The 27,674-nt window shown below is 42.9% G+C and overlaps 1 protein-coding gene across 4 annotated transcripts in view; it reads right to left on the reverse strand.

Moving 5' to 3' along the window:
* Positions 1-2,947: 2,947 nt before the first annotated feature.
* The window catches only part of Prkacb (protein kinase cAMP-activated catalytic subunit beta), a 92,178-nt gene continuing 67,451 nt past the window's right edge, over positions 2,948-27,674 (reverse strand). For 3 of the 4 annotated variants that reach the window (XM_006233451.5, XM_006233452.5, XM_006233453.5), the window contains exons 4-10: positions 27,259-27,357; positions 26,306-26,388; positions 22,739-22,865; positions 21,437-21,532; positions 20,181-20,303; positions 11,349-11,513; positions 2,948-6,072 (exon numbers count right to left, since the gene is read on the reverse strand). In XM_006233451.5, the coding sequence (XP_006233513.1) occupies positions 5,947-6,072; positions 11,349-11,513; positions 20,181-20,303; positions 21,437-21,532; positions 22,739-22,865; positions 26,306-26,388; positions 27,259-27,357 (819 nt within the window). In that variant the 3' untranslated portion in view covers positions 2,948-5,946. 4 annotated transcript variants of the gene reach the window in all.

Consider the following 27,674-nt stretch of genomic DNA (forward strand, 5'->3'; position numbering starts at 1 on the left):
TAAGAAAGGTGTGAATGCCTTCACAGATCCACCCAACAAGCATTTTCAGTATGTCTGAAAAGTAGTTCTGTGTTTATCTCATGTCCCATTCCTAATGATCATGTAAGCATATTTGGGGCTTGTCTCTCTTTTTGTTTTCCATTTACACTTCTCAGAGTCCTTTCCCTGAAACATGGTTGTAGGTGTCTAATAAGTACCTGTTCACAGAAAGCTCTTTCATCTGGAAGAGTCATTATTTTACCCTAGGTTTTTCCTTCACAGTGATGTCTGGTCATTGAGTACAGGGTACAATAGAAATGGTGACCCTAGGAACAAGTCAGGAAAGCAGAAGTCACTCTACTATTAAATAGGACAGAGTTATGGATGGAAGAGATGGATTACACAGTCAGACAATTGCACTTTACAGGACAAAAGAATGAGCACAAGTTACCCAGGAGGTTTTGAAAGCCTACTAAAAGTAGACAAGGATAAGGAAATGACCCCAAGATGAGCACCAGCGGTGTTTCCTGTTAGTCCTAGCAGAAATGAAGAGGCAGAGGTTGCATAGATGAGGAGTTGCAGCCACACAGTAAAGTGAGAAGCCATGGTGGGGGGCATGAGCTGGACATGGAGATCCATGAGATGGCTGAAGCAGAGAAGAGGGCTGGAGAGAGCCTTTGGTTACCTTTCTCCTATTCTTTAGTCTTTCACAATCATTCCACCAGTCAAGCCTCTCTGGACCAGAGGGCTAGCCAACAGGGAACTAGTCTCTCCACACTTGCTAACCAAACAGTATTTGCAGAGGTAAAGATCTTGAAGTTAAAAAAAAAAAAAAAGCATTGCTTATAACATTGGCTTTCTACCTTCTGTTGTCTCGGGGTTAATAAGAAATCAGTCCTTTGTGGGTAATTTAATTAGGACTTCATTGCAGAAATACTGCTTTTTATGTCTGTCAGGTTATGGGCCAATGATTCAGGGTTGAGCCATTATTTTGAGGGTGTTTCTTCTGTAAGTTCTTCATTGCTACCATCTCTATATCCTCCTTTAGAACAAATAGATTAACTATGCCCTTTAGAAATCAATATGCTTGTTAGGGGGCTAGAGAGATGACTTGTTACTTAAGAGCATTTGCTGATCTTGCGAAGGACCCAAACTTGGTTCCAAGCACTCAAATGGCAGCCCTCAACCATCTGTAACTCGTTTCATGTCTACACTGGCATCTGTACTTACCTGAGTATACCCTTCACAGAAACACAGACACAATTCAAAATAAAATAAAATCTAAAACATTTACTAATTTTCTAGACTTACCCTCTTAAAGAGAATTATGGTGCTAGACGGACTTAAGGATGTTCAACTGGTCTCAAAATGGGACATGAGTCCAGGTAATCTAGATAGGCCTCAGATGATTGATAACAAGGCAGTGTTCTTTCTTGGAGTTGGAGACCAAACCCTAGGCCTTATACTCAGAGGAAAAAGCAAAACCCCCGAGCCGTACTACCAGCCCTATTGCTTTAGCCGTGAGCCTTGCTATGGATAATAGGCAGCTGCAAAGAAATGTACCTATTAGTTTAAGTCACTCAATTTATAAAGATTTATTAGAGCAGCAACAGAAAACTAATACCTTAAGGTCATTACCCCTTCTCCTGAGAAATAAACAGGGGAAGATGATCCAGCTGGAGTTATGGACAACATCAGGTAATGGGTGAGCTGGCTATAAGTTTGATGGAATTAATGTGCTGTGACTTTTCATATTCAATTTGAACTGCTCTAAGAGATTAACAGTGATTTGAGTGAACTGTGTTCTCTCCAAGTTTCAGTGTCCCAGTTTTCCTGGAAACAGGAGAGCAGACACCTTGAGCTTCATGAATATACCTCTTTCTCCACCATTTAAAAACACCAGTTCAATTCTGGTCAAGTGCCAAGCACCTTGTATGTATGGGCATGGGCAGTGGGTGCTTTAATTTGCTAACACATCACAACGAGCACTGTGGACTGCTGGTGCTCATTTCTTACAGTTCTGGAGACTGGGAGTCCAAGATCAAGATCTGGCAGAAGTGACTTCTGTGGCAATGCTATGCTCATCAGCTGGTTCCAATACAGGCCTCACACACTGGTGTTTCTTGGTGTGCTACTGTCCTACCTGCTTCTACACCCACCAGTCTTATCTAACTGGGTGCCATCCATGCAACCCAGTTTTTAAATTAATCATCCCTAAAACCTTTCTTCCAACTATAATTATCTTCTGAAGTACCAGGTATCAAGATTCAGATACATGTAATACATTCATATACACACTTTTTTTGGGGGTGGCCGAGATTCCAAAATTGTGATCTTCCTGATGCAGCCTCTTGAGTGCTGGTATTATATGTGTGCATCATGCTTGGGTAACAGGTCAATTTTGTTTATTACAAAATTTAAATGGAGCCCTTCTGAGCACAGAGACTTAAGCATATACTCAGAAAAGCTAAAATAAAAACAAATATTTATCTTTTTGTCCAACATTTGTACATAAGATAAATTTTATTGTTAATTAGATCTCAAATAATAATAGTTATAGGATAAAGACATGCCCAGAGTTTTATTAAAAAAGAGAGAATGGGAATTTGTATTAAGGCTTGAAAATGACTAAAATACTTAGCACTGGAAACAGAATGTTAGAAAATGCATCAATATTTGTAAGTGTTTGCAAAGTCCATCAAACAAAATTGCAAGTTATTAAAACAATGACCTAAAACTGGTGATTTCTCAAGGCAAACTGCTGCTGTAGCAGTACACGCCAAGTGGCCCTGAAGAGTAAAGTGCAGGGTCACAGTAAGGGTCTAATCTGAACAGACTGCTGATTATTCAAGGATCCTTTATTGCTCGGATCTCAGCCCCAAATATCTGAAAGTTATGAACCCGTAACCATTTCTCCCAACGGCAGAAAAACGCCAGGACCAGGGGGTCAGACAGAAGACGCCACAGCTTTCGTCCTTTGAAGATACTTTAATTTTGCGGTTACTGATGGATTAAAAAACACGTTTTTAGCATTTCCTAGCTATAGTAGCGCATAGGAAATTGCACTCTAAACGAAGAACTAATTAATGAAGTAACACACCTTACATCTTACATCGAAAGCTTACAGTTTACAAGGTGCCTTTACATACACTGTTTCAGTTGATTCTTACAACAAGCAGAAGGAAAAGAAAAACGGTCAATGGGAAAAGATAATCATCTATTTTCTTTCAGACCAAGGGGCGATCAGTACGAGTACATTCCAAGAACAAGACAGCAATACCCATAAGCCACGGCGTCTTTTTGGTAGGCTGACAGTTTGATATCAAGTGTACATTTAGCATCAGTGAGGGAGTAAGGAATGAAACAGACAAGGGCCTTATGATAGTCAAAAGGGTTTTCATTTTCAGCACATTGTCAGAGGTAAGAGGAAGGATGCACAGAAATGTGTCACTTACAGAAACTTTGTTCAAAGTGTGATGTCCCTTGAGAATATTAGCTAAGGAGGGAACCCTGACCTAACTCGGGGAACCAGGAGATCCCAGCACGTGCCTATTTCTGCCCTCATCTGCACATGATGCCACTCCACAAGCTTCCCTCTAGTCTAGGGCTCCGTCCTACACAACGCCATCTCTTGGTTTACTGGGTAAAATACCATTTCTTCTGTCTTACATAATATAATTTGAATAAAATACTGGTCTTTTGTCACAGACTTACTATTTCAGGTTTTTAAAGAATTTTTTTTTCAGCTGTGGCTAAAAATGGAAATTTTAGGCATGTTAAAATATTCCAATTTAGTGTACTTGGTTGGCCAGAAATAGACCCCTTGACACAGCTGATGGTTTGCTCATGTACTTCAAACAGAGACAGTAAAATGGAATGGCTCAGAAGCCCCAGAAACCAATATATGCCTAGGGGTCATCTACCTGGGTAGATTCTAGCTGGGTACTAAGAATTTTATAGAAAAAAATATTTTTATGATTCATAGAAATCTGTTCAATTTTTGAAAACTAAATTATAATAATCAAATTGTCATCCCCATGATTTATTGAAATAATTTTACAATAATATACAACGACGCTACCAGAGAATTTGTAGCATACATAGAACACATGATTAGCATGTTCTTGGGATTAAATGAAATACAAAAAAGTAAATAAAGTATTTTATACAAATGATGCTCTTAATTTATTAACACGATGATGTATCTTTGTTACATAAAACTTGCTACAGCAGAGTATTTCAATTTTTCTTGCACATTTTAAATACAGGTGGACTAACTGAAATCATTATTTGTTATTGTGGGACACTGTCATGCAGAAACACTTGACAACCAAAAGACATGCAGAGAGTCGAGAGAGGTCTCAGATAGGACTTCCAATGTCTTCAAGGGCTAGTGAGGGTGTGTGCATATGATCAGGGGTGGGTGCTGTCAATGACCTACCTGCACCAGTATGGAGGCAGATAGAGAAGCTCTATATACATTAGGGTTTGTTTGACTCAAAATGATCTTAGATCCTTGGAGATTGATCATGAAATGAAATGTTTTAAACTATTTGGGTGAGTGGACTATTTAAGGTAGGTCACTGATACAGAGATAAAATGAGATGAGAAAATTAAAAGTAGTGAAAAAATAGTAAAAAAAAGTTAAGCCATTTATTCACAAAGGAACACTGAACTAAATGTGCAAGAGTGCTTGAAATTTCCTCATGATGGCAACATTGTTAAGTCAATTGGCAAAAAGTATAGAAAAATTAAGGAAAAGCAAATATGAAAACTGTATTTGCATGATCATATACTCTGTCTATGAAGGAGAAAGAAGAAGTTAGCAATTCTGGCATACTTAAAGATATCACACCTCAAAATTAAATACAAATGTGGCAGTTTCCTAAGCTTTGCCTTCTCCTGTCACTGGCCAGGCAGGGATACAGTCAAAGCTGCAACAGTGCTGTCTTCTTCCCTCAGAGGAGGAAGCAAGAACAACTGCTTTGCTTCTGTTCTTACCTGTTACCAACCAAAGCAACAGAAAAGTTCCCTTAAAGGAAAGAACCTCTAAGCTGCAAGCAGGGATCAAGGCTTCTGCTGACAGCATTTATCCAAATCCATGTTTGCTCGTTTCCCTTTAAGAACCCGCCGATGAGGACTGTCTGAGAGACCTCACAAAATGTCACCTATCAGTCACGCTCTCCTGAAATACTGGCTAAAGCCCTCACGGAAGAGCGAAGGCTGAAACTTTAGGCCTCTCTCCTAACCCACAGAGATGTTGGTACCAAGGGAGACAGCTGGGGCCAGGAGCCATGTCCCGCACTTTCCTGACAAATGAGGCATCTGTCTGGTCACTTATCGTCTCACGGAGAGAAGACTATTACCGAGGGGAACGAAGCCTCTTGTCCAGGAACCCTCACTGCTCGTCTAGGTGCTCTGATTTACTGCTACGTCAGTGACCCCTGAAAAGTTATCTTCATTTATGCAAATTCCCGTGCTGATAAGACATTCCACCTTCAAATTACTAAGAGTTTTGGCAAAACTGAGTCCAAGCTACTCAAAATAAAAATAATCATTAGAGAGTTTATCTTCAAGCCACTGGTCAGCAAAAATATCGCTCAAAACTACAAAAAGCAACATGTAGCTTCCTTTTTAAATACCAAACAGCCATAACACTGCCCATGTGAAACACCAAGAAAATAAAGGGAGCACTGGTCAGAGAGGTGAATGAGAAGGATGTAGGAGGGTGGAGACAACAACCAAACCAGGAACCTGGTGCACACTGTGTCACGGCACAGACAATGCTGCGGAGCGCTGCCTTGGTACACAGGCGGTTGCAGAGCGCACACTGATGACGCAAGAAAGACCTCACGGTTGCTGGAATGAAGGGATTGGAACCCGCTCCAACAAGCAGGTCTCGGCTCCATCTTCTACCTCCACAGCGTGCAAGGACTGAGTGTGAGCTCCAGGCAATCCTTCTCCTCCCTAAAATTCACAAAACTCCTTTCCACATTTTTCTGTTATAGACACTCGGATTTCTTCTTCTTCATAGTCATCGAAGTTGCTGGTATCGCCAGAGCCTCTGAATTTTGGTATGAATGGAGCCTCAACCTGTAATGACATCAGGAGGAAAATAAGAGGAAGAACAACTCCTAGACACTTCCAAACACCCAGAGCAATGGAGTCCCCGCATCTTTAAACACAGGCAGTGCTTGAAGCGCCATCCACTAGAAGTCAGCTAGAACCTCACGTCGTGGGGAACTGCAGCAAAGTACGAGCGCAGCTCCCGGTCAGGGAGGCATCGGATCGCCGGCCCAGCTAGAAAACGACTTTCCATTTTATTTTACTTTTATCAATTCATTTCCAAAGCTTTCATTTTTTTCTTCAACTTCCTTTCTTCTAAGGTTAACACATTTTATACTTTCAATGTCTTTTCTAATTTCTAAGCATACTTAAAACCTCTGACTATGAAAAGTCTAAGTTAGAGACATCTCACAGAATCACAGAACTCAACTTCTAAACATTTTCCTTTTTTTTTTTTTTTGACTCTGAAAAGAAAGTCTTTCCATCTAATCTCACTTACCCCATGCCTACGATGTGTGAGGAAAAGCGTTAAGAGCTGACATGACTGCAGGCGGCATTACCCCACAGCCATCAATTGGGTTTATAATCACACACTGTCTGTCTGTCTGTCCCGTCCCCCATGTCCACTTCCTCACACTGCAGGAAAGCCAAGGTGGCCATTTTCACTCCTGTTTTAAAGATTATAGCACAGAGCTGACCAAATTTATATCAGTAATAAATGACTAAAGCAGGTCGCAAACACTCAAGGGCTTATTCTTCTGCATACAGCAGTGATCTCATTAAGTACTTTCTAGCACATCACCGCATGGATAGCTATTGTTTCCATGACTACATCAATAGATCCTAGGTTATAAACATGATAGACACATGAAAAGAAGGAGGTTACAAGTAAGCATGAACAGAGATTCTAATGCTCTCTCTGTTTTCCAGGTGGTGCCTGGCACTGTGGCCTGGGACGGCCATTTTGTCCTACACAGACTGAGCCAAGCACACAAGTGCTTCATTTCTGGCCAGATGGTGGTTTAGAATCAGCCCATAGCCTGAGTTGTCCAGACCACTTCTTTATCCTGGGCTTTCTTTCTCTAGGTACATCTGCTATTTCACTGTTCATAAACAGTGGCCGGGGAATAAGGCTGTGAACACCTAGCTAGACTGTCTTACTTTTGCACTGCACTGTGGACAAGTGAGAAGACACCGAAACCAAAGTCTACGCTAAGGTGGTTTTTACTTCTGGTCACGTTCATGCTCCTCACACCCACTTCACGGTACCCGAGATTTAACTATGCAGCAGTGTGCTTCGCAGGATGGCCTGGCCTGTCAGCAGGGCCGCTGCTGGGCAGTCAGTGTCTGCTGACTGGGATGAGTCATGAACTCTAGATAAGCAGGAGTAATTCAGTTCTATCACAATTTTAGAAAGACCATTAACAATTCACTATGTGATACAGATAATTAATATGTTTGCTGAGTACCAGCAGAAAATTTTACTTAAAAATATTAGGATGAAAAGATTCAAAATATACCATAACTTTTGGTTTTTTGAGACAGGGTTTTTCTGGTAGTCTTGCCTATTCTGGAACTCACTCTATAGACCAAGGTTGGCCTTGAATTCAGAGATCGGCCTGGTTTTCCTCACAATCCTAGCACTCAGGGGGCAAAGACAGGAGGATCTCAGTGAGTTCAAGGCCAGTATGTTCTACAGAGTGAGTTTCCTGACGGCCAAAGCTATACAGACAGACAAACGACCCTCCCTCAAACTAACAGCCACAGCACGTGTCACAGAAATATAAACTTAAGTACAGCACTGACTCAAATAAACACAATAATGAGATGGTGAAACAATGGTGAGGACCAGCAGGCATAGCTTCTCAGAACAGCGTCAGTTTCTAAAATGAGTGATACAGTAAGTTGTTTTTTTTAAAGGAACAAATTTACAAGGGACAAATACAGATACCAAGTAATGGCAGAAAATAGTTGAATAAATATAGAAGCATGGTATGTTTAGAAATAGAGTCAAATGTATGATAGTTTAGTACTAGGGGCTAAACCAAGGTTACTCAATAATGCTGACAATAATGTAACAACAGGCTAATTATTGTACAACAATAAAGAAGAAACTAGATCTCTAAGCACAGGAAGGAAACAGGTGTCCAGCACCCTTTACGACGCTCCTGTGACGTGCACCTGTGAGGGCGTGTGCCAAGCAGCACCTGTGAGGGCGTGTGCCAAGCAGCACCTGTGAGGGAAGACTGACGCTCAGCACTCAGGTCATGGCGGACTGAAGAAATGAGGACTAAGGAAGGAGCTGGAAGACACCCAGTGTCAACACCGGTCCTGTCTGTGTGGGCAGAGCCTACACTTGTCTCCTCACCAAGTTCTCCAGATTGGAACCAGGACCTACTGATCTAGTCTTTCTCAACATTCCTTGCTCCCTTTTGAATTCTCTCCCTCACCCCACACTTCTGAGTAATAAAGCTTATGTCTACGTAGTTTGACCATGTGCTCAAGATCATACTGTAACTCACTGTTGGTCTGACTCAGGCTTACAGCTACCTAGGTCCAGAGTTGATGGTTTTGGCATCTCCCATCCCTCCTTCTCCTTTCTCCTCCCTCCCTCCCTCTCTCTCTCTCTCTCTTTCCCTCCCTCTCCTTTTTCCTTCCTATTGAAATAGCCTCCCCCTCTCCCAAATTCTCAAAGCTACAAGTTAAACAGGTGCCCTGTAAAGTCCAAACTGTTTATGAAATATGATATCAATACTCTGTACCTTCCTATAATCCCAGTACCTGGGAAGCCAAGGTCAGAGGATTCCCCCCACCCCTGGCAGGGATGTTGAAGATAGATCTATGTAGTTGCAAACTAACTTCAGTTACAGAGTAAGAATCTGTCTCAAGTAAATGACCCCTACAAAACCCAGAAAGGGAAAAAAAAAAGAGGGGGCAGATTTTCAAACAGTAATGTGCTGAAATTTATATCAAATTCAGAAGCTATGTGGTACCATTGATATTTAAAGCAGTTATCCTATTTGGGGGACATGTTTTTATTTAGCAAAATGTACTCTCCTTTTAACAGGAAAGCATCAAAGACGGATGAGCATCCCTTTCCCTAATGGAGAAGAGCTGTCCTCATGTGAGCAAACAGACAAGGCACAAAGCACGCGGTGCGAGCCGGAAAGACGCTCTCACCACAGGTTCTTACTTGTGACTGCACAACAGTGATGAGCAGTGATGGCCACGGCACAATCCTTAGCTTGGCTCTGAGCTACGGGAGCTCGTGGGCGTGGTGACCATACTGTTCCAGCCTTGCTATGCTATCTATCAGCTGAATTTTAAAATTCTGTTATAACTTTGTTTTTATAATCTTAAAATTTTAACAGATTAGAAAAACTGCTTTCAATATAAAATGAACTGTTAAATTATTTTCCTCCGGAAATGTGCTCTGTAGTTGTTCATCATGAAATGTGACAAGACTGAAACAACAGAAGCTGTGGATTCTGTGCGGTGGGGAGGGAGAAAGCTAAATATATACACTTCATGTAAGTTATTTTTAACAGCATTCAAGAGTGAAAGGAGAGATAAAGTTAGCAGAGCAAAATCTTTTCTTAAATTTCCCAATTTATTACCATGGTAAAGTAATTACTATTCAGTAACATGCTAGTGTTATTGCGGCTGTTAGCACTGAGAACCTGGAAATACAGCTAGTCTCCTCAATACACTGCGGGCCAGTGGCAGTTGGCCTCTGTCTAACCATGTGCTTCACATGCTAGAAAGGAGCTAAAGTTCATTTACGTCTATCGTTCATATTGTTCAACCTTCAAACATTCAAGAGACTTTTAGGAAGGAAGTCAGCAGACCAGAACATATAGCCACTCAGGTGTAAAGACATGGAGGGCAGTTGCACGTGTGCAGAGACATGGAAGACAGTTGAACATGTGTAAAGACAGTGGAGGACAGTTGCACGTGTGCAGAGACATGGAGGACAGTTGCACGTGTGCAGAGACATGGAGGGCAGTTGCACGTGTGCAGAGACATGGAGGGCAGTTGCACGTGTGCAGAGACATGGAAGACAGTTGAACATGTGTAAAGACAGTGGAGGACAGTTGCACGTGTGCAGAGACATGGAGGACAGTTGCACGTGTGCAGAGACATGGAGGGCAGTTGCACGTGTGCAGAGACATGGAGGGCAGTTGCACGTGTGCAGAGACATGGAGGGCAGTTGCACGTGTGCAGAGACATGGAGGGCAGTTGCACGTGTGCAGAGACATGGAGGGCAGTTGCACGTGTGCAGAGACATGGAGGGCAGTTGCACGTGTGCAGAGACATGGAGGGCAGTTGCACGTGTGCAGAGACATGGAGGGCAGTTGCACGTGTGCAGAGACATGGAGGGCAGTTGCACATGTGTAAAGACAGTGGAGGACAGTTGCACATGTGTAGACATGGAGGGCAGTTGCACGTGTGCAGAGACATGGAGGGCAGTTGCACGTGTGCAGAGACATGGAGGGCAGTTGCACGTGTGCAGAGACATGGAGGGCAGTGGCACGTGTGCAGAGACATGGAGGGCAGTTGCACGTGTGCAGAGACATGGAATATGGTTGCATATGTAGAAGGATGGGACTCAGTGAGGGACTGAGCAGCAAGCAGGCAGGGGCACCAGGGACTTGCCTGGGAGAGGGTATAAAACAAGGGAGCTAAAGTTCCTGTTCTCATGGAGCATTTTAAAGAGAGAGAGCACATACAGAATAGCAAGGAAGGCTGTGCTCTGGAGAAGACATCAGTGGAGTGATTGAATTCTCAAGCATTCACTGGAATATGGTGTGTGAGCAAACGGGAAGACCTCTGGGAGTAGAGAGGCAGACATGCAGGAGACTTGACCTGTGAAAAGGTTGAACCTTTCTGGAAAAACCCCATGAAAAAAAGTTGCACCCCTGGTAAATGTCCACAGCAAGGCTAAGAGAAGAGAAAGCATTCCCAGAACGTAAGCTAATTCTGTGCTGCCAGGTGCTGATTTTGGATTGTATTCATTTATACATTATCTTTTAAGTGGCTTTTATCAGTTTTGAAATGCAAGCCTATAGAATACTGTCTAAAATCCTATTTCCACAGTATTGTCAAGGAGTTAGTATGGAGAATAAAAATCTACAGGGGAAGCCATATATACATTCTCTTTTATCTAAGAGAAGCTATTTTGAGATAATGCAGAGAATTAGTTCAAAGGGTAGAATAATTATGAACACACTGAAGTTGAAGGCATCTCGGCTACAAGATAAATCACCCCTTTTCAAAGGCATTAAACTAGGTCAGAGCCACACCTTTCTCTGGTAAATCGCGATCCAGTCGGTAGTAGCAAACCACTTGTGGGTCTTGATGTCACTCACGCCATTCTTCAGGTTCCCAAACCGCTTTGTCAGATCCACCTGCAGCAGATTCCGCAGAAGGTCCTTGAGATCGGAACTGAAGTGCGACGGGAAGCGGACCTGCGAGAACACAGCCGCAGGTGAGCACACGCCATCCAGAGTCTGGGTGCTTCTGCTCTGGTTTCACACAGACTTTATCCAGTGACTGACCGCCATGAAAACAGAAGGTGGTGCTGGGCTCCAACACTCTTCATGGCCTGCCAGTCTCTGCGGCCATCTTAAGGATAAATGTGCTTCAGGTGGAGCCAAACCTCCCTGAGAGCCTTGCCTCAGTTGTCTTAGGGACACAGAGCGGTCCCTAGCAATGGAAAGCATACATGCTGTCACCTGGCACTGGAAGGCTCACCTGTTTTCAAGAGAGATCCCCTTGGGCCTCATTTTGAAAACATTCAGAGATGTGCAATTTATATAATTAATCTAAGTGGAACACATTTCATATGAAAAACATCAGTAAATGAATCTAAAAAAGGCTTTAAACTCCCAAACTGCCTTTTCCAGCATGGGAATCCATTACATTTATTACACATAAAACACAAACTTTTAAGGAGAATTCTGCTATTGAGAACTAACAGCAATGCTAGGACTACCCAGGAGACTCAGGATTAACAACGCAGGTTTTTGGAGGCTTAGGTAGGCAAAGCCTAAGGAAATGGGATCCATAAGCCGCAAATGTTTTCTCTCAGCGGATCCTAGATTGTTATATAGGCACATGCAGTGTGTGTGTGTGTGTGTGTGTGTGTGTGTGTGTGTGTGTGTGTGTGTGTGATGAGGAAATGAGCCTGAGGTTAAGAAGGAGACTCAGAAACAAAGACATGGGATGCAAATACAGTTCAAGAACAAGACAACCCAAAACTGTCTTTGTGAAGGCCATCGCTTTGTCCTTCCCCTCCAGGCTTACATGAGACTTCTCCTGTGGTAAATCTAAAGTTTGCTTAGAAAAAAAAAAAAAAAAGACTTATTTCAAGTGGCGCTGACTTGGCTTACAGTGGAATCTGCATGCAGTGTGCAGTGGCAATGTCAGGAATCTGCATGCAGTGTGCAGTGGCAATGTCAGGAATCTGCATGCAGTGTGCAGTGGCAATGTCAGGAATATGCATGCAGTGTGCAGTGGCAATGTCAGGAATCTGCATGCAGTGTGCAGTGGCAATGTCAGGAATCTGCATGCAGTGTGCAGTGGCAATGTCAGGAATCTGCATGCAGTGTGCAGTGGCAATGTCAGGAATCTGCATGCAGTGTGCAGTGGCAATGTCAGGAATCTGCATGCAGTGTGCAGTGGCAATGTCAGGAATCTGCATGCAGTGTGCAGTGGCAATGTCAGGAATCTGCATGCAGTGTGCAGTGGCAATGTCAGGAATCTGCATGCAGTGTGCAGTGGCAATGTCAGGAATCTGTTCATGATGCCCAGCTGCAGACAGTCCTGTACTGCACATAAATTATTTTATGACTTCAGGTAATGTGCAATAAAATGCACACACAATAAAGCACCCGGATGAGGCAGTTCTTTTTTCTGCAGTGCACACAGTGATGGCACTGGTTAGTTAGTATGGGGAACTATGTACATGCTTAAATTTCAGAACAGTGACTCTCAAATAGGCCGGAGTGGCAGTGAGGCCATATTTAATTGGGAACTTTCCATTATAGATGCACCTCTTGCCACATTGTAGCCTCCTCTTCAAAGATGCTGATGGCCAGCCTGCATCCTCCACGGTCTGTGTTAACAGTGGCACAATAACCTGGACCCAACAGGAGGTCCTAAGATGGGAAAAGTGACTTACTTTTTCTTCAAAACTGTCTCCAGAAGGAAATTACTTTTGTTGTTATTACCGGCCACTGAGACTTCAGAAAGTGAAGCCCCAAGTGTGGACCCCTGAAGCTGGTGAGAGCCTTTGTGAAGATTGGGACCCTGAGCTCCAGGGAGGCCACAGCCTGGTCACTGGGATTGCTAGGAAAATAACTTAGTCCTTTGACTTGCATATTTGTGAGCTTTCTGCGAGTATGTAATAGGGTAGGTAACACTGAAGTAGTTGTAGAAGGCCAGAGGGCAAAATGAGGAAGTCTAACTCTACCAACCCATCCGGGCTGAGATGAAGTTATTGGAAAGTGGGCAGGGCTGGTGTGGAAAGGTCTGCAGCATGGCACATGCCCTTCCTTGAGTTTGCTTCAAGTTTCCTTTGTCATTTCCTGAGGTCTTTTCCAATCTTCAGAGACCATGCTAACTCTGAGTTTCCTAATCACACACTGCTCAGGTAGGATCTGTTTTTCAAGAGAATTACAGATGCGTAGAAGAAGCTAACAGAAGAAGACTGCAATCAGAGCTGTCTGCAATGCTGAATCCACAGAAAACCTAAGTCAGTGCATCCAGGGTGGGGCCCCAATGATGGAAACCAGGGCGGGTGGGCAGAGACCACAACTGATTAGCTGTACCCAAACCCGCTCTGGTGCTAATGCATACTTAATAAATACACGGATTCAAAGCCACTCGATTTAAATCTACTATGTGTGCTATGCACTCATGTGCTTGGGGCGGAGAGAAGACAACGTAAGAGAGAAAGCTGCCTTCAGTGAGTTATTTTGACCAAGAAAGACACATGAATAAATGAGGAAGGACATCGAGGATGATCTAGAAATGTGACCATCACTCCCACTGCCTTTACTCTGGAGGATATGGGAAATCAAGGAAAGGTTCCCCTTTATTGCTTTGGTTTGGCTCTGGGGACTGAGGTTGGGACTAGAGCACGCTGACCAGAGTGCGACCTCGTAGTAGAGCCGCAGCCTTCTACCGCAGGGCTTTACAGAAGTGACAGGATGGGACTTCTTTTCAAAGAACCAACTGCTCTGGTGGCTCAGGGAGGCGACAGTGGTGGCAGTGGACAGTAAAAAGTATTCAAAAGCATAGCCAAACGTTCCCCTGTGTGGGGGATGTGGCGTCACAAGCGACAAAAGCGACAAAAGCTATGAAGTGGTTTATTTCATGCTCCCAATTCCTGAGGGCGAAGGCAGGCTCTGGCCATGCTTCCCAGGTTGGACTGGCTCCTGGGGACCAGTGATCCTCCCTCAATCTCCTGAGCTGCAAGGACGGCAGAGCTCCTGGTCTGGCCACCTCCTCAGAAGAAAGAAACAGCCTGACTTTCAATTTCAACCTGAACTATATACACAGTCTATGATCTACAGAAAACCCACTTACCCTTTTCATCTCAATTTGTCCAATTATAATATGAGGAAATATATTTTATTTGACAGTATGAAAAATCACTTAACATTTAGGAAATGACTTCTATTTTATTATGCCCAATGGACTTCCCATACATTTTAGCTTTTCTATTAGCTACCACTTCAATCAAAGAAGAAGCCTGGAAGATAGAAAGTCCTAATTTAATGTTTCCAAAATACTGAAATATAGTCATGTCAGAACGTTGACAGAATGGACATCGGGGAAATGGGTGCTTCACAGGATCGCACGGTGCATGCAGCTGACAAGCTAAGTGACTTATTCCAATGACTCCTAAGCGGGATGAGCAGACCTCACGACTCCTGTGCTCTCAGCACCAATTACAGCTCATGCGTGCCAATTTTGGAATAGCTATTATTTTCTACAAATTTAAATTTATGAATTTATTTATCAAAGGTGAAGTAACATTCACAAAGCAACTCATTGCATGCATGTATCTATAACTTACACTCACTAACTAGTCTTACTGATCCCACTCCAATTTAGCAATAAAATAATTATGAATCAAATTTGTCTTCACAGAGTTCAATGTCGGAAGTTATAAACTGATTTCTGGCCGATGAAGGCAGCATCTTGTTAATAGCCTACAGCTATTGGCATTGGGGAAAGATGACATAACTGTAAAATTTCTGTGCTTTGAATCAACTTACTAGGCTAAGAGAGACTCACTGAAGAGCTTGCACACTGCACCAAGAAACACTCTGTTAACTTCCGGTCACAGCACACGGGGTTAAAGAAGCCATTTCTCCAAACCAGCTATTGCAATCTCAACAAAGGATTTATTTAGCAGGAAAAGTTATACATTAATTAAATTCTCAAACATAAAACATTTTTATAAGTAGGTTTTCTACTGATGTACCAATGCTCACACTACCTTGGTCCTCAGGGGAAAATGAATCAGCCAGCATTCCATAGGTGTAAGGAGAACTGGGCCAGCAAAGCGTATTTGTAAATGCAGGCACCATGTCTGTGGTGTCTCTAAGGGACATAAAATAAATCTACAGAAGGGTGCAGAGAACTACTGCTCACTTCTTCTCACTCTTTTCCTTCCCCAAAGCAGTCAGTGTTATAACCGTCTATTCACCAGACCAGTAAAAGACTATCTGGAAACAAGTGCTGATAGATTAGGAAATCACCAGAACAAAATGTTGAAAAATGGCCTGGGTTTTATGAAGATAGCACAACTGCTTTGTATTTCACAAACACAACGTTTAGGGACCAGGGATGTCACTCAGCTAGTAGAGCACTTGTCTAGAATGCATGGAGCTCTTGGTCTAATCCCTGAATGATGCCGTCCCACACTGTAGGAACATCCCCTGACGGACAAGTGTGGCTCTCAGTGCACAAACCTTCTCTCTCTGTCTCTCTGTCTCTCTCTGTCTCTCTGTCTCTGTCTCTGTCTCTGTCTCTCTCTCTCTCTCTCTCTCACACACACACACACACATACACACACACACACACACACACACACACAGTCCAGGATGGCATGGCGTGGTAAGGAGAGGGTGCATGGGTGACAAGGAGCTGTCAGTGAGAGCAATGAGCACTGAGTCTCCCATGGCTGTCACTGGTACAGAACACTTTGCACGTGTGTGTTTTGGTGAGTTGATGTTGGGGCAGTTAAATGCATCCCTGTGGTCCACAGTTGGCTCCTGGAGACCCGCCTGTGCCTGGTCTCCTATGGACTTGCTTGGACTGCCTCTCCCCTGTGCTGATGTGGCTATCTACCCTCTGGCTGTTACAAATTACCAGTGTGTGCTGGGCCCTCTGAGTTCTTAGTCACTGAACCTGGAGACAGACTTCAGGATCCACTCCCAGAGGGAATGGCTGTTGGGCTACTGATCAGTTATTCATCGTATGAATGCTAATTTCCCTTCAGGAAAATTAATGAACTCTTTGATCAGTATACATCGCTCCTGCTTATGCTCCTGCAGTATCTTGCTGCTCATGAAGACCAGAATAATATATACATTATATATAGTAAACCTAAGACATTTTCAAATTATGTAAGTCAAAGACTCTAGAATTAGGTTTTCTGTAACATCTGTTACTTGATTACTTTGTTCTCACATACCATTTTTGAACACAATATTGATTTCTATATTACCATCGGTAACACAGTCAGACACAGTTGCTATGGAAACCATACCTGACTCATTATACTACTGGCACTCAAGCATGAAATGTAGGACTATATACAGAACAAACACAGTGCATGCATTGATAGGGTGGCACAGTAACTCGGGATTACAAGTCTTTTCTGTCAACTGCATTTCCAAGTTGCATCACTGAACCTTAATAGTCATGAATAATCTGACATTTAAATGCTACCTCCTCTAGTTTTCAAAAGCAAAATATGTGCAGAAGAGAGTAAAAAGGCTGACTGACCATCTATCGTTCTGTGCACTTAAAAATACCAGCTTGGGTTAGAATACTCTTCACAATCCAGAAACTGCTTCACAATCCAGTGCTCAATGCATGTGTGAGTGAGTTAAGCACTGGGTTAACTTTGGTTTTGATTTAACGCTGCACCTACTTTATGACAGGTTTCACAGCAGAAAGGTAAGCAGTAAGTAATAGGCTTTGTTCCTTTCTGTTGTTGCCCCATGTAGCCCAGTATGGTCGTCAACTCAACATCTCACCTCTTCTCCTAGTGTTAAGAGCACAGGCATACGCCACCTCTCCCAGCAGGAAAAACCAAATTTGAATTAAAACTACAAATATAGAACACCCAAATATAAGACTAAAATTGGATTTTAATGCCATGAGCTATTAAAATATCCAGTTAGGCTTTTTTGTACTAATGGCGGCACAGTAAGTCCTGCAGTGTGGACAGATACCCTTCTGCTTGGATCAGTATTATGGGGGAACTGGGGACCATGACTTGTATGTCACACTGTACAGATTCTAAAATGATGAGGTGGTAACATTGCATGTGGTCTTAGATGGGAAAATGGTAGAGACTCTCCAACAAGGAGAGAGAATCAAACCTTCAGCTAAATACGACAGCACCAGAATCTGCTGCACTTCCAAATAAACGAGGAAAACCATCCTACCACGATGTCACTTATTTTATGCTATTTTAAAAGTATGATTATATTTTACATGGTTATCGATTTAGAACATATTCACTTATTGAATGCAAAATAAAATTAGAAATAAATGAAAAGATTCACCAACAGCTGATAACATATTACCCAAGGGAGAATGACTGTCAAACTGAGGTCAATTGATACCAAGGCACATGCATTTGTTTTAACTGAAGCAACTGTACTAAGTAAACATAAATTTAGTTTACACAGCATACTTGTTAATAATTTGATTTCTTTTATGAAGAAGAGTATAATTTGTATAGCAAAGGTTCAGGAACTTTAGCCTCTGTCAAATTACTGAAAACATTCCTATAATCTCCAAATTCCCGTTCTGGCTATTTCTACTCTGCAGTAATAAAATATTCTTCTCTCACAGTTTTCATATACTTCAGCTTTCCTGACAGTCTTTATATGACCATGGGCTCTTATTCTCTTCTGAATGGTAGTCACTTCTCACATTCTTTCCTCTTAGAGATGGATTTATTTTTTCTTTTTATACATATGCATGTGACCTCCATGAGTTTATGTGTACCATGTGTGTGTAGAAGCCCATGGAGATCAGGATAGCATCAGATTTCCCTAGAACTCGAGTTAGCAGAGGCCCTGAGATGCCATGTGGATGCTGGGAGCCAAACTCTGGATCTCTACAGTTCAGGGAGGCGAGCCATCTCTCTTGTCCCACATTCTTAAAGCAAAGTCCCTCCCTTCTCTGCTAACCTTTCCACCATGCTTTACTCTGTGCATATTAAACATCCTTTTTTTTTTTTTCTTTTTTTCGGAGCTGGGGACCAAACCCAGGGCCTTGCGCTTGCTAGGCAAGTGCTCTACCACTGAGCTAAATCCCCAACCCCCATATTAAACATTCTTACTGTGACTTTCACACTCTGTGAGGCAACAACTGTGACAGTTGAGAGCCTTGAAGTACAGAAGTTCAATGCTAAGGAGAAGAGCAGAGCTTCTGTCCCTCGGAAGAGGCTGCACCCACCCGCCTGTATCGTGTGAGCACCCTTCCTCTTGAACACTGGTCTCAACTTATTTACTTGCAAGAGGCATTTGCTTTTTACCTGTGACAAAGTTAAGGTTGATGTCTATGGTTAGCCCACTAATTTGTAAATACTAATCTAGTATCAAAGCATCTCAAGAAAATGTAATAAAACATCTCATAAGTTTCATAGATAGCACAGGCAATGTGAGATTTGGAAGTACCAGTGGTGGGTTGGTGGAGGCGGGCACCACAGTGATTGGACAGTCAGTTTGCTGAGCCTTTCCTAGCGGCCTCATTGAGGCTGCAATTAATTTAAAGTTGGATCCTAGCATAAAGAATAAATTATGTAATTGGAATATTCATGGTACCTTGTGCATACTTAGCATTGTAAATTTAAACTCATTGGTGCTTTACAAAATACCAGTGTGGATCTGGTTGGTTAGAAAGAAATGGAGCCTTCACTTCTAGGCTGGTCAGACTCATGTCTGCCTACGAAGGCCATAAGGTACAACAATAACCGAATGGTAAGTGCCTGCATCTCAGGTCCATTACGCAGCAGCGTTCCTCACCCAAACAAGGGTGTAAGGGTTGTGTATGCGCACTAAGAGCAGTGCCTCCTCCTGTGAATGGCTGAGATTAACAACATGCATTTATTTCTGTGGGGAAGGTCACATGGGTGCTGCCCAGAGGACAATTCACAAGAGCTGCCTTTCTCCTTCCGCCTGTGAACTCAGGTCCCTGGGCTTAAAGAGGTTGCCTTTCCCTGCAGAGCGCTCCCTTCCTCCCTCCCTCCCTCCAACTCCCAAAGTATCCAGTGCTGTGTTTGCCTTCTGTATTGAAAATGCAGTAGCAATTTCAGAAAAGTCTCAAGCACGAGCTAAGGTGAGAATGAATGACTAAAAATTAGAGACTAAAAATGCAAATGACTTTATGGGATAATTTTGCACAGTGTTAGATGGTCAGTCCACTAACAGCCAAGGAGAATTGTTGTCTCCTACTTGCTAAAAATCAGTCCCAATTATAACCCCATTAAACATAAGCAGTTCTGCTGAACTCAATTCTGTGAATTCTTAGAAAGGGCCATCCAAATTATTTTGACTTTTAATTTTGATGTAATTCAAATAAGACATCCATTTTTAGAACAGTTACATAAAAACAGCTCCTAAAACTCGAAGTACAATTCACATGAGATCACAGTTCTGATTTCGGGATCACTGAGAATAATTACAGTCCTCGCTAGCTGCCTGCTTACTCACACTCTGCTGACCTGCCTGTGCAGAGGCTCTAGAGTCTGCAGGAGCAGCAATAAGAGTTCAGTTTCCCACCAGCTTAGGGCGAGGATCTGACAGCATGAGACAGTTCTAATCTGGAGCTTTAACTTCACTCCCAAACAATGGGGAGGAAGGAACAATCAGACTTACCTTTCCGGAAACAATCTTCTCATAAATCTGAATTGGCTGGTCAGCAAAGAACGGGGGGTAGCCAGCAGCCATCTCGTAGATCAGTACACCCAATGCCCACCAGTCCACTGCCTTATTGTAACCCTGGAATAGAGCAACATCAGTGAACACTAAGTCACAGCCGTTTCAAAATGATCTGGAAATATATGAACATGTGTATAACAGTTTTTAGCAGCTATGTAGAATAGAATAAGATAAATGAATAAAAGCTATCAGGGCAGGTTTAATTAAATAAAACAAAGAATTTCCAGATATTGGAATGTGTTGTTGGGAAGGACTATTAAATCTGAGTCCTAAACATCACTGAGCATAACACTGAGCATAACCTCTTCAGTAGCAGAGAGGGAATTAGAGCAAACCCACTGGAGCCCAGTCTTGGCCACGGCCTGGGCATTAGGTGTGCAAGAGCACAGCTAGAAAGGTAAAAAACTCCAAAACCAATAGGATTATTGGAGCAGCAAGAGATGAAAGTGACTTGTGAACAGCCTGCACTCTGGGATCTGGACATAATCACGTCTGTTTCAGTATCTTTGGAAAACTTAAAATTTAATGTGGCCTCTAATCAGAAGTGGTGTCCAAGTACATGTAAATTGTGCTATTTGCTTGTCCAGTCTCATCTCCTGAACGCACCGGAAGGCAAACATGCATAGGTTGTGTGAACAGTATCCAGAGAAAGGCATGCTTAAAGAGCACATTGTGAGGAGATACAACTCAAGGTTATGACGTTTCCTTTGCCATTTTTTATATCAACCTTGCTAAAATGCACATGCTGAGCAATCTGTAAGAGAATACCAGTCTTTATGTTAATACACTCTCAATACATAATACATTTATACAACGGTTGCCATCAGCCATGGTCTGTGTCAACTGAAGATTATGTGGGAAAGACAGTGCTCCAATGTTTTAAGCATCCCTTCACTTAGGTGGTGAGATTGAATCAAAGGAAGAACAGACAACTGACCCATCTTGTCTTTATCTCTACATCTGGGCGGGGCCTGGAGCAAGCCTTCTGCACCGGGAACCTTCCTGTCGGGAAGAACCGTGACTGCCTGGGCTACACTGAAGGTTAGGTCATCACTGCTTCGTCAGGACTAACAAAAGTGAGAGATGTGTGACCAGCTCTAGACAGACTGCCTCAGGAATCAGCCCTGGTAGACTTAAACTCATAGCTTAAAGGGCTGTAAGCTTCTGCTGTGTGTGCCAACAGCACCCCGTACCTTGCTGAGGATGATCTCTGGGGCCAGGTACTCTGGGGTGCCACACAATGTCCAAGTCCTGCCCTTGACTCTCTTGGCGAACCCAAAATCTGTGACCTATGAAGGGAAGCAGAAATGTGAAAACTCACTCACAGAGCAGAGGTCCTGTACTTAGATCCAAAGTTAAGAATTTGGGATTAAAATAATATACATGAAAAAGAGTCAACATGATTCATAGTAACTCATGGAGGTGACTATTTAAAACCCGAAGCTGGCAGGGCAGGGCCACACCTAAGCACTTCATTAAGTGAAAACGAGGAGGAAAGGAGAGGCCCAACACAGAGTGCCGAACCCCCGAAGTCCGGCACGTCTCTGCCCATGGCATGGATCATCCAGGGAACAAACACGCTCTGCATACACTCCTCTGACAGCTAAGCATAGAGAGCCGTGGCCTCAAGCTATAAGCTACTGAAGGAACTAGAGAGGAGACACAGTCTCTAACTCCTCTGTCTACAGTCAGGTCTCAGCCAGCCACATATTTGAGTAATAAATGTTGCTAAATTTTCTGGGTTAACATTCTAATTCTTCCATTCCTGACTATGTACCTGGCCACAACAGAGACTCATTAACTTTAAGATCATCACAATAGAGTATTTATAATTCACAGGGTTATTCACAGGGTTGCATTAAAAGAGGCAACACAGATTGACTATTGTTTATCCAAAGTATTTGGCACCAAAAGGGTTTCAGGGTTTGGATTTTTCCAGTTTTTTTTTTTTTTTTTTTTTTTAATAATTCCTAACAAGGATTGAGGTCCCAGTGAGGGCTGGACACAGAATTCCTGTGTCGTAGACACTGCAGTCACAGCCTGGAGGAGTCACAAACACTGTTATCAGGGTGCCTGTCACATGAAGTCACCTGAGTAACTCTCCATTTGCGGTGTCACGTCAATATACAAATGAATTTCACATAGGAATCATTTTGATTTTGATTTTCAGGTTGAGAGGTGCTCAAACTACACAAACAGGACTCCTAGTACCCATGACAGCTCACACATTTAGTCATATTGTTTCTTTGGGCAGGAACCTAAACTTAGTTCACAGCCACTGACTCTAGAAGATACCTGTGGGCTCCTGCCTTCATGTGGGACGTGCTCACCTGCAAAGCTGGGAATTCACTTCAGCCTTTTAGATAGAACCAATTTTCTACTTCAAACCAACCAACCAAGCAACCAAACCCATCAAACACTGACATTTGAGGTACAATGTGTGAAGCTATTTCAGTGTTTCCCAGATGCATAGATGCCATGTGATCCAATCCTACCTGGATGTAACCCTGGTGGTCAATTAAGAGGTTTTCCGGCTTGAGATCTCTGTAGATGAGGTCGAGGGAATGGAGGTACTCAAATGTTAGCACGATCTGAGCTGCATAGAAACGAGCATGGGGTTCACTGGAAAAGAGAAAACAGTGTCCTGTAGAGATGGGGGAGGACTGCTCACTAATGGACTTTATACAAAATGAAAATGGAGTGGAGGTATTTCAGGAGAGGGTCTCTTTATTCAAATGTTGGTGACGAATCTGTCATTTCCCAAACATCTATTGCCTTCAAATAACACATCTTACTGCAAGTTCTCACTGCCCAAGCTGGGCGATGGTGATGTCACTGTAAACACAGCTGCCCATGAGAGGACAGAGACGTACACTGCCACTCGGTGCTCCAGAGATGCCGTCAGTGCAGCTACCAGGCCACAGGCCCCACTCACTTTCCTCACAGCTAAGGGATTAAGGGATTCACTGTACAGAACTGCTGAACTGTACCCATCTGAAGGCCACCGCCGTTTCCCCTGTTCTGAAGGACTTTCTGCTACTAAATGACCAGCACACACTCGCCATCATAGAAAACTCTGGTAAGAAGGACACACAATCCCATTTAGAACTATAAAGGCAATCTTGCCATGTGAATTTCCAAATTTCCAACTGGGCACGTTTATAGTCACACAGATACATTCTGTATGTTTGTAAAAACCAGGTGAGGCTCTTGTAGGTCATAGATCTAGAAATTTTGACATTAGTGTAATTTTCAGGCTATAATCTTAGAATTATTTGAAAACGTATACCAAATTTCTAATTGGAATTTGTAGTTAATTTTCAAATACATTGAGTGTTTGCTAATCTGTCTGATAAGCTTGAATGACTATCAGATTTGTGTCTTTAGTGAACAACCTCAATTACTGAGAGTTTCAGGGATGGCACTAGACTCAGAAATACCTCAGAAGACTCAGACACACACTGTTTATTGTGCCATCAGCACGTTCCACAGGTCCTCCCTTCCACATTCACTTCAGGTACTTAGTAAAGACTGGCTGACTTCAGGAATAAGCAGTGATGTTTTATAATGCCTCTCCAGTTTCAGCCAGGTCCCAAAAAGGCGGTAAAGAATGAAGGGGGCTCTGGAGTAGATACGGGGGGACTCCTCCCTGGTTTTGGAGCATGTAACTTCAGAAACCCCATAATTTGATCTGGAAGGCCCCATTACATCTCCTCTCCTCATCTGTAAATATGAGGTTGGCTTGGTGTTGTATTTATGTTTATATAGCCTAACGTTTGTGCCAAGAAACATAGGCAGTATATCAATCCAGTCACCAAAATGCTGAAATGGAAGAGAATATTCTACATGCAATGAATTAGAGCAGCTTTAAGTGCAGACATCAGTCTAGGTCAAGACTCAAGTGACTGACTAGACTGATAAAAGCCACACTGGGCAGTGACTTAGGTTCTCTGTAAGAACACGCAGTGCCCAGAGTTCACACGCAGCAAGTGTGGCGGAAAGGAAGGATAATTCCCACTGAACTGCTTTCCTTACAGCGCCAGGCGGGGTGTGTAACACAGCTATGGGCAGCTCACAGAAGAGACAAGTGATGCAGAAAAGGAGCAGTGCACTTGAAGGACAGATTTGGGCGTGGCATTTCAGTGAAAGCATGGGAAGACTATGGGGAACGAGAGATTGGCTGTAATGCTTTAAGTACATGGGGCTCCCTTAGAGTCAAACAGACTAAGGAGAACCACTTAGAGCGATGGGAAAGAGGTGAAGACAGGATGTAAAAGACCCTCAACGTCAAAGAGAAGCCACATTTCACTACACAGTCTCCATACATATTAGCTTCCCCTTGCACAGGTCAATAAATGAATCTTGGCCTAGGCTCAGGCAACTCACATAACTAATGGCTGCACAGCTCTGCGTTAGTCTCTCCTCTGTGTTAGTCTCTCCTCTGTGTTAGTCTCTCCTCTGTGTTAGTCTCTCCTCTGTGTTGGTCTCTCCTCTGTGTTAGTCTCTCCTCTGTGTTAGTCTCTCCCCTGTGTTAGTCTCTCCTCTGTGTTAGTCACTGCTCTGTGTTAGTCTCTCCCCTGAGTTGGTCTCTCCTCTGTGTTAGTCACTCCTCTGTGTTAGTCACTGCTCTGTGTTAGTCTCTCCTCTGTGTTAGTCTCTCCACTGTGTTAGTCACTCCTCTGTGTTAGTCTCTCCTCTGTGTTGGTCTCTCCTCTGTGTTAGTCACTCCTCTGTGTTAGTCACTCCTCTGTGTTGGTCTCTCCTCTGTGTTGGTCTCTCCTCTGTGTTAGTCTCTCCTCTGTGTTAGTCTCTCCTCTGCGTTAGTCTCTCCTCTGCGTTAGTCTCTCCTCTGCGTTAGTCTCTCCTCTGCGTTAATCTCTCCTCTGCGTTAGTCTCTCCTCTGCGTTAGTCTCTCCTCTGCGTTAGTCTCTCCTCTGCGTTAGTCACTCCTCTGCGTTAGTCTCTCCTCTGCGTTAGTCTCTCCACTGCGTTAGTCACTCCTCTGCGTTAGTCTCTCCTCTGCGTTGGTCTCTCCTCTGCGTTGGTCTCTCCTCTGCGTTAGTCTCTCCTCTGCGTTAGTCTCTCCTCTGCGTTAGTCTCTCCTCTGCGTTAGTCTCTCCTCTGCGTTAGTCTCTCCTCTGCGTTAGTCTCTCCTCTGCGTTAGTCTCTCCTCTGCGTTAGTCTCTCCTCTGCGTTAGTCTCTCCTCTGTGTTAGTCTCTCCACTGTGTTAGTCTCTCCTCTGTGTTAGTCACTCCTCTGTGTTAGTCACTCCTCTGTGTTAGTCTCTCCTCTGTGTTAGTCTCTCCTCTGTGTTAGTCTCTCCTCTGTGTTAGTCTCTTGTGAGGCTCCAACTCTACGACCTCCTATTATGAGTCAGTTATCTGTTCCATGGAAACTCACACTTAGGTTTGCCTGAATTCTCAATACTGAGTGAAACTTACTCTGTTCTCAGTCTCACATAATTTTATAAAAGACTAATATAAGAGTTGTAGCTATGAGCCTTGTATATAGATAAAAACTGAAGTGTGTTAGTAATAACCTGGCATGTTACTAATAAAAATATTGTATGCAATTTGTGAATATATTTAAGGAGCTCAACATGAGAAAAGTTTTAATTAAAGTCTAAAAAGACTTTATAATATAACCTCATCTATCACCATATCACTATTATTTTTATGTCTTCTTCCTCATATTCACTCATTCAAATTTCTGCTTTAAATGTCCATTAAATATTATTACAAATGACATAGCATGAGTTGTTATATGCCTCAAATACTATGATTTTTCAAATCATGTTGGTTTTTTAAATTTAATTTTGTTTTATTTTTTAGAAATTCTTCAAATCATGTCACAATACTTACCAGTGGAAGAATATTTAAATTAGTTTCATAGTGTTCTCATTTGAAACTTAAAGCTCATATATGGAATAGCTTCCTATTACTGTGTCCACCTAATAATTTCTATGCATAAAATATGGGTTAATTAAGTCAGATGCATTTCTGGTTTAAAATAAACACAAGCGTGTGAAGACTCAAGGAAGAAAGACATGCGCATCAGTTACCTGAACCTTCCAATTCTTCTTAGATGTGAAAACATTTCCCCCCCAGGAACGTATTCCATAACCATGTATAAATTAGAATTATCCTGTGAACAAATAACAATACCAATTATAAAAAACATTTTAAGATGACAGCATGTTCCATTAGAAAGGGCCCAGTCAAAATGCACTTAATAGATCAACAGAGACGAGTGGGAGAGACACAAGATGAACAGTGCTCTAGTTTTCCACACCCATCCCTACCCACTTAGTGTTCCAGCCACAGAGAGACCCAAGGCTTCTGCTGTCCCTCCTCTTGAAGGGGACACTTAATTCAGAATAATGAAATATGCAGCAATGACACACTAGCACAGCATATGCAAAGGAAAACAACATTAAAAAACAATTTGGAAAAGTAATAAGAATATTTACATTTTTTGTTTGCGAGATGGATGGTTGTAATACTCTAAGTATATAGGGCTTTATTAGATTCCCCAAACAAGGGAGCAAGCAGAACCAAGATGCGGCCTATAACACCAAGTGTCATTCCACAGAACCAGGGCAGCTCCAATCTGAAGGCTCGACCCTTCCCACTTCCTCTGACTTAGCAACAGTGGCACAGAGGTTCTTCTCTCCAACTAGCAAAGGAACAGCGACAACAGAACCACAAAAGCCCAGAAGACAAATCAGCACAGAAAGGAAACTCTGCAGTCATAACAGGAGGGTTTACTCTGTGGAAAGGGCACAGCATCCTCATCTGAATGCGCATAAGGCTGAGTAGCAGGCTGTCCTAGTGCATCACTGTCATCTTTGTCTTGGTCTTGCCTTCCTACGAAAGCTCACACATCCACAACATCAACAACTGCTCAGGGAGAAGCAACTCCCCCAGTGTTGCCCAAGCTCACCAGACTTCTACTGTTTCCTATGTTAAAAGCATCCTGGGTGCAGTATCTTCCTTAGACAGCAGTGCAACTGACCTTAAAAGAATACTCCAGCCGAACAAGGAACGGGAACTCCACTGCCTGCAGGATTCTCTTCTCATTCAGAGTGTGCTCTATTTGCTTTAGCTTAACGACCTGCAAGGGAAAGACAGAGAGACTTTAGTGTACTTAAATAAATTTAAAGGCTATAATCATTTCAAAGAAAAATGTCTTCCATGTAATAATCACAGTGGATGAACAGAATTACTAGACTTCAATAAAGGAAATAGTAACAATCAACCAGGGTGGTAAGAGTCAAATGGATGCAGCCTAGCAAAGAGTTCCAGCCTCTGTCTTCTGGTCAAGTATGTCCCAGCTGTGCTGAGGTGTGTCTGCTATGCCAACACGTGGGAGGCAGAGTCAGGAGAGTACCATATTCAAGGCTAGCCTAGGCTACATAGTGAGATACTGTC

This window comes from Rattus norvegicus, chromosome 2, assembly GCF_036323735.1.
Source record: "Rattus norvegicus strain BN/NHsdMcwi chromosome 2, GRCr8, whole genome shotgun sequence".
NCBI classification, from domain to species: domain Eukaryota; kingdom Metazoa; phylum Chordata; class Mammalia; order Rodentia; family Muridae; genus Rattus; species Rattus norvegicus.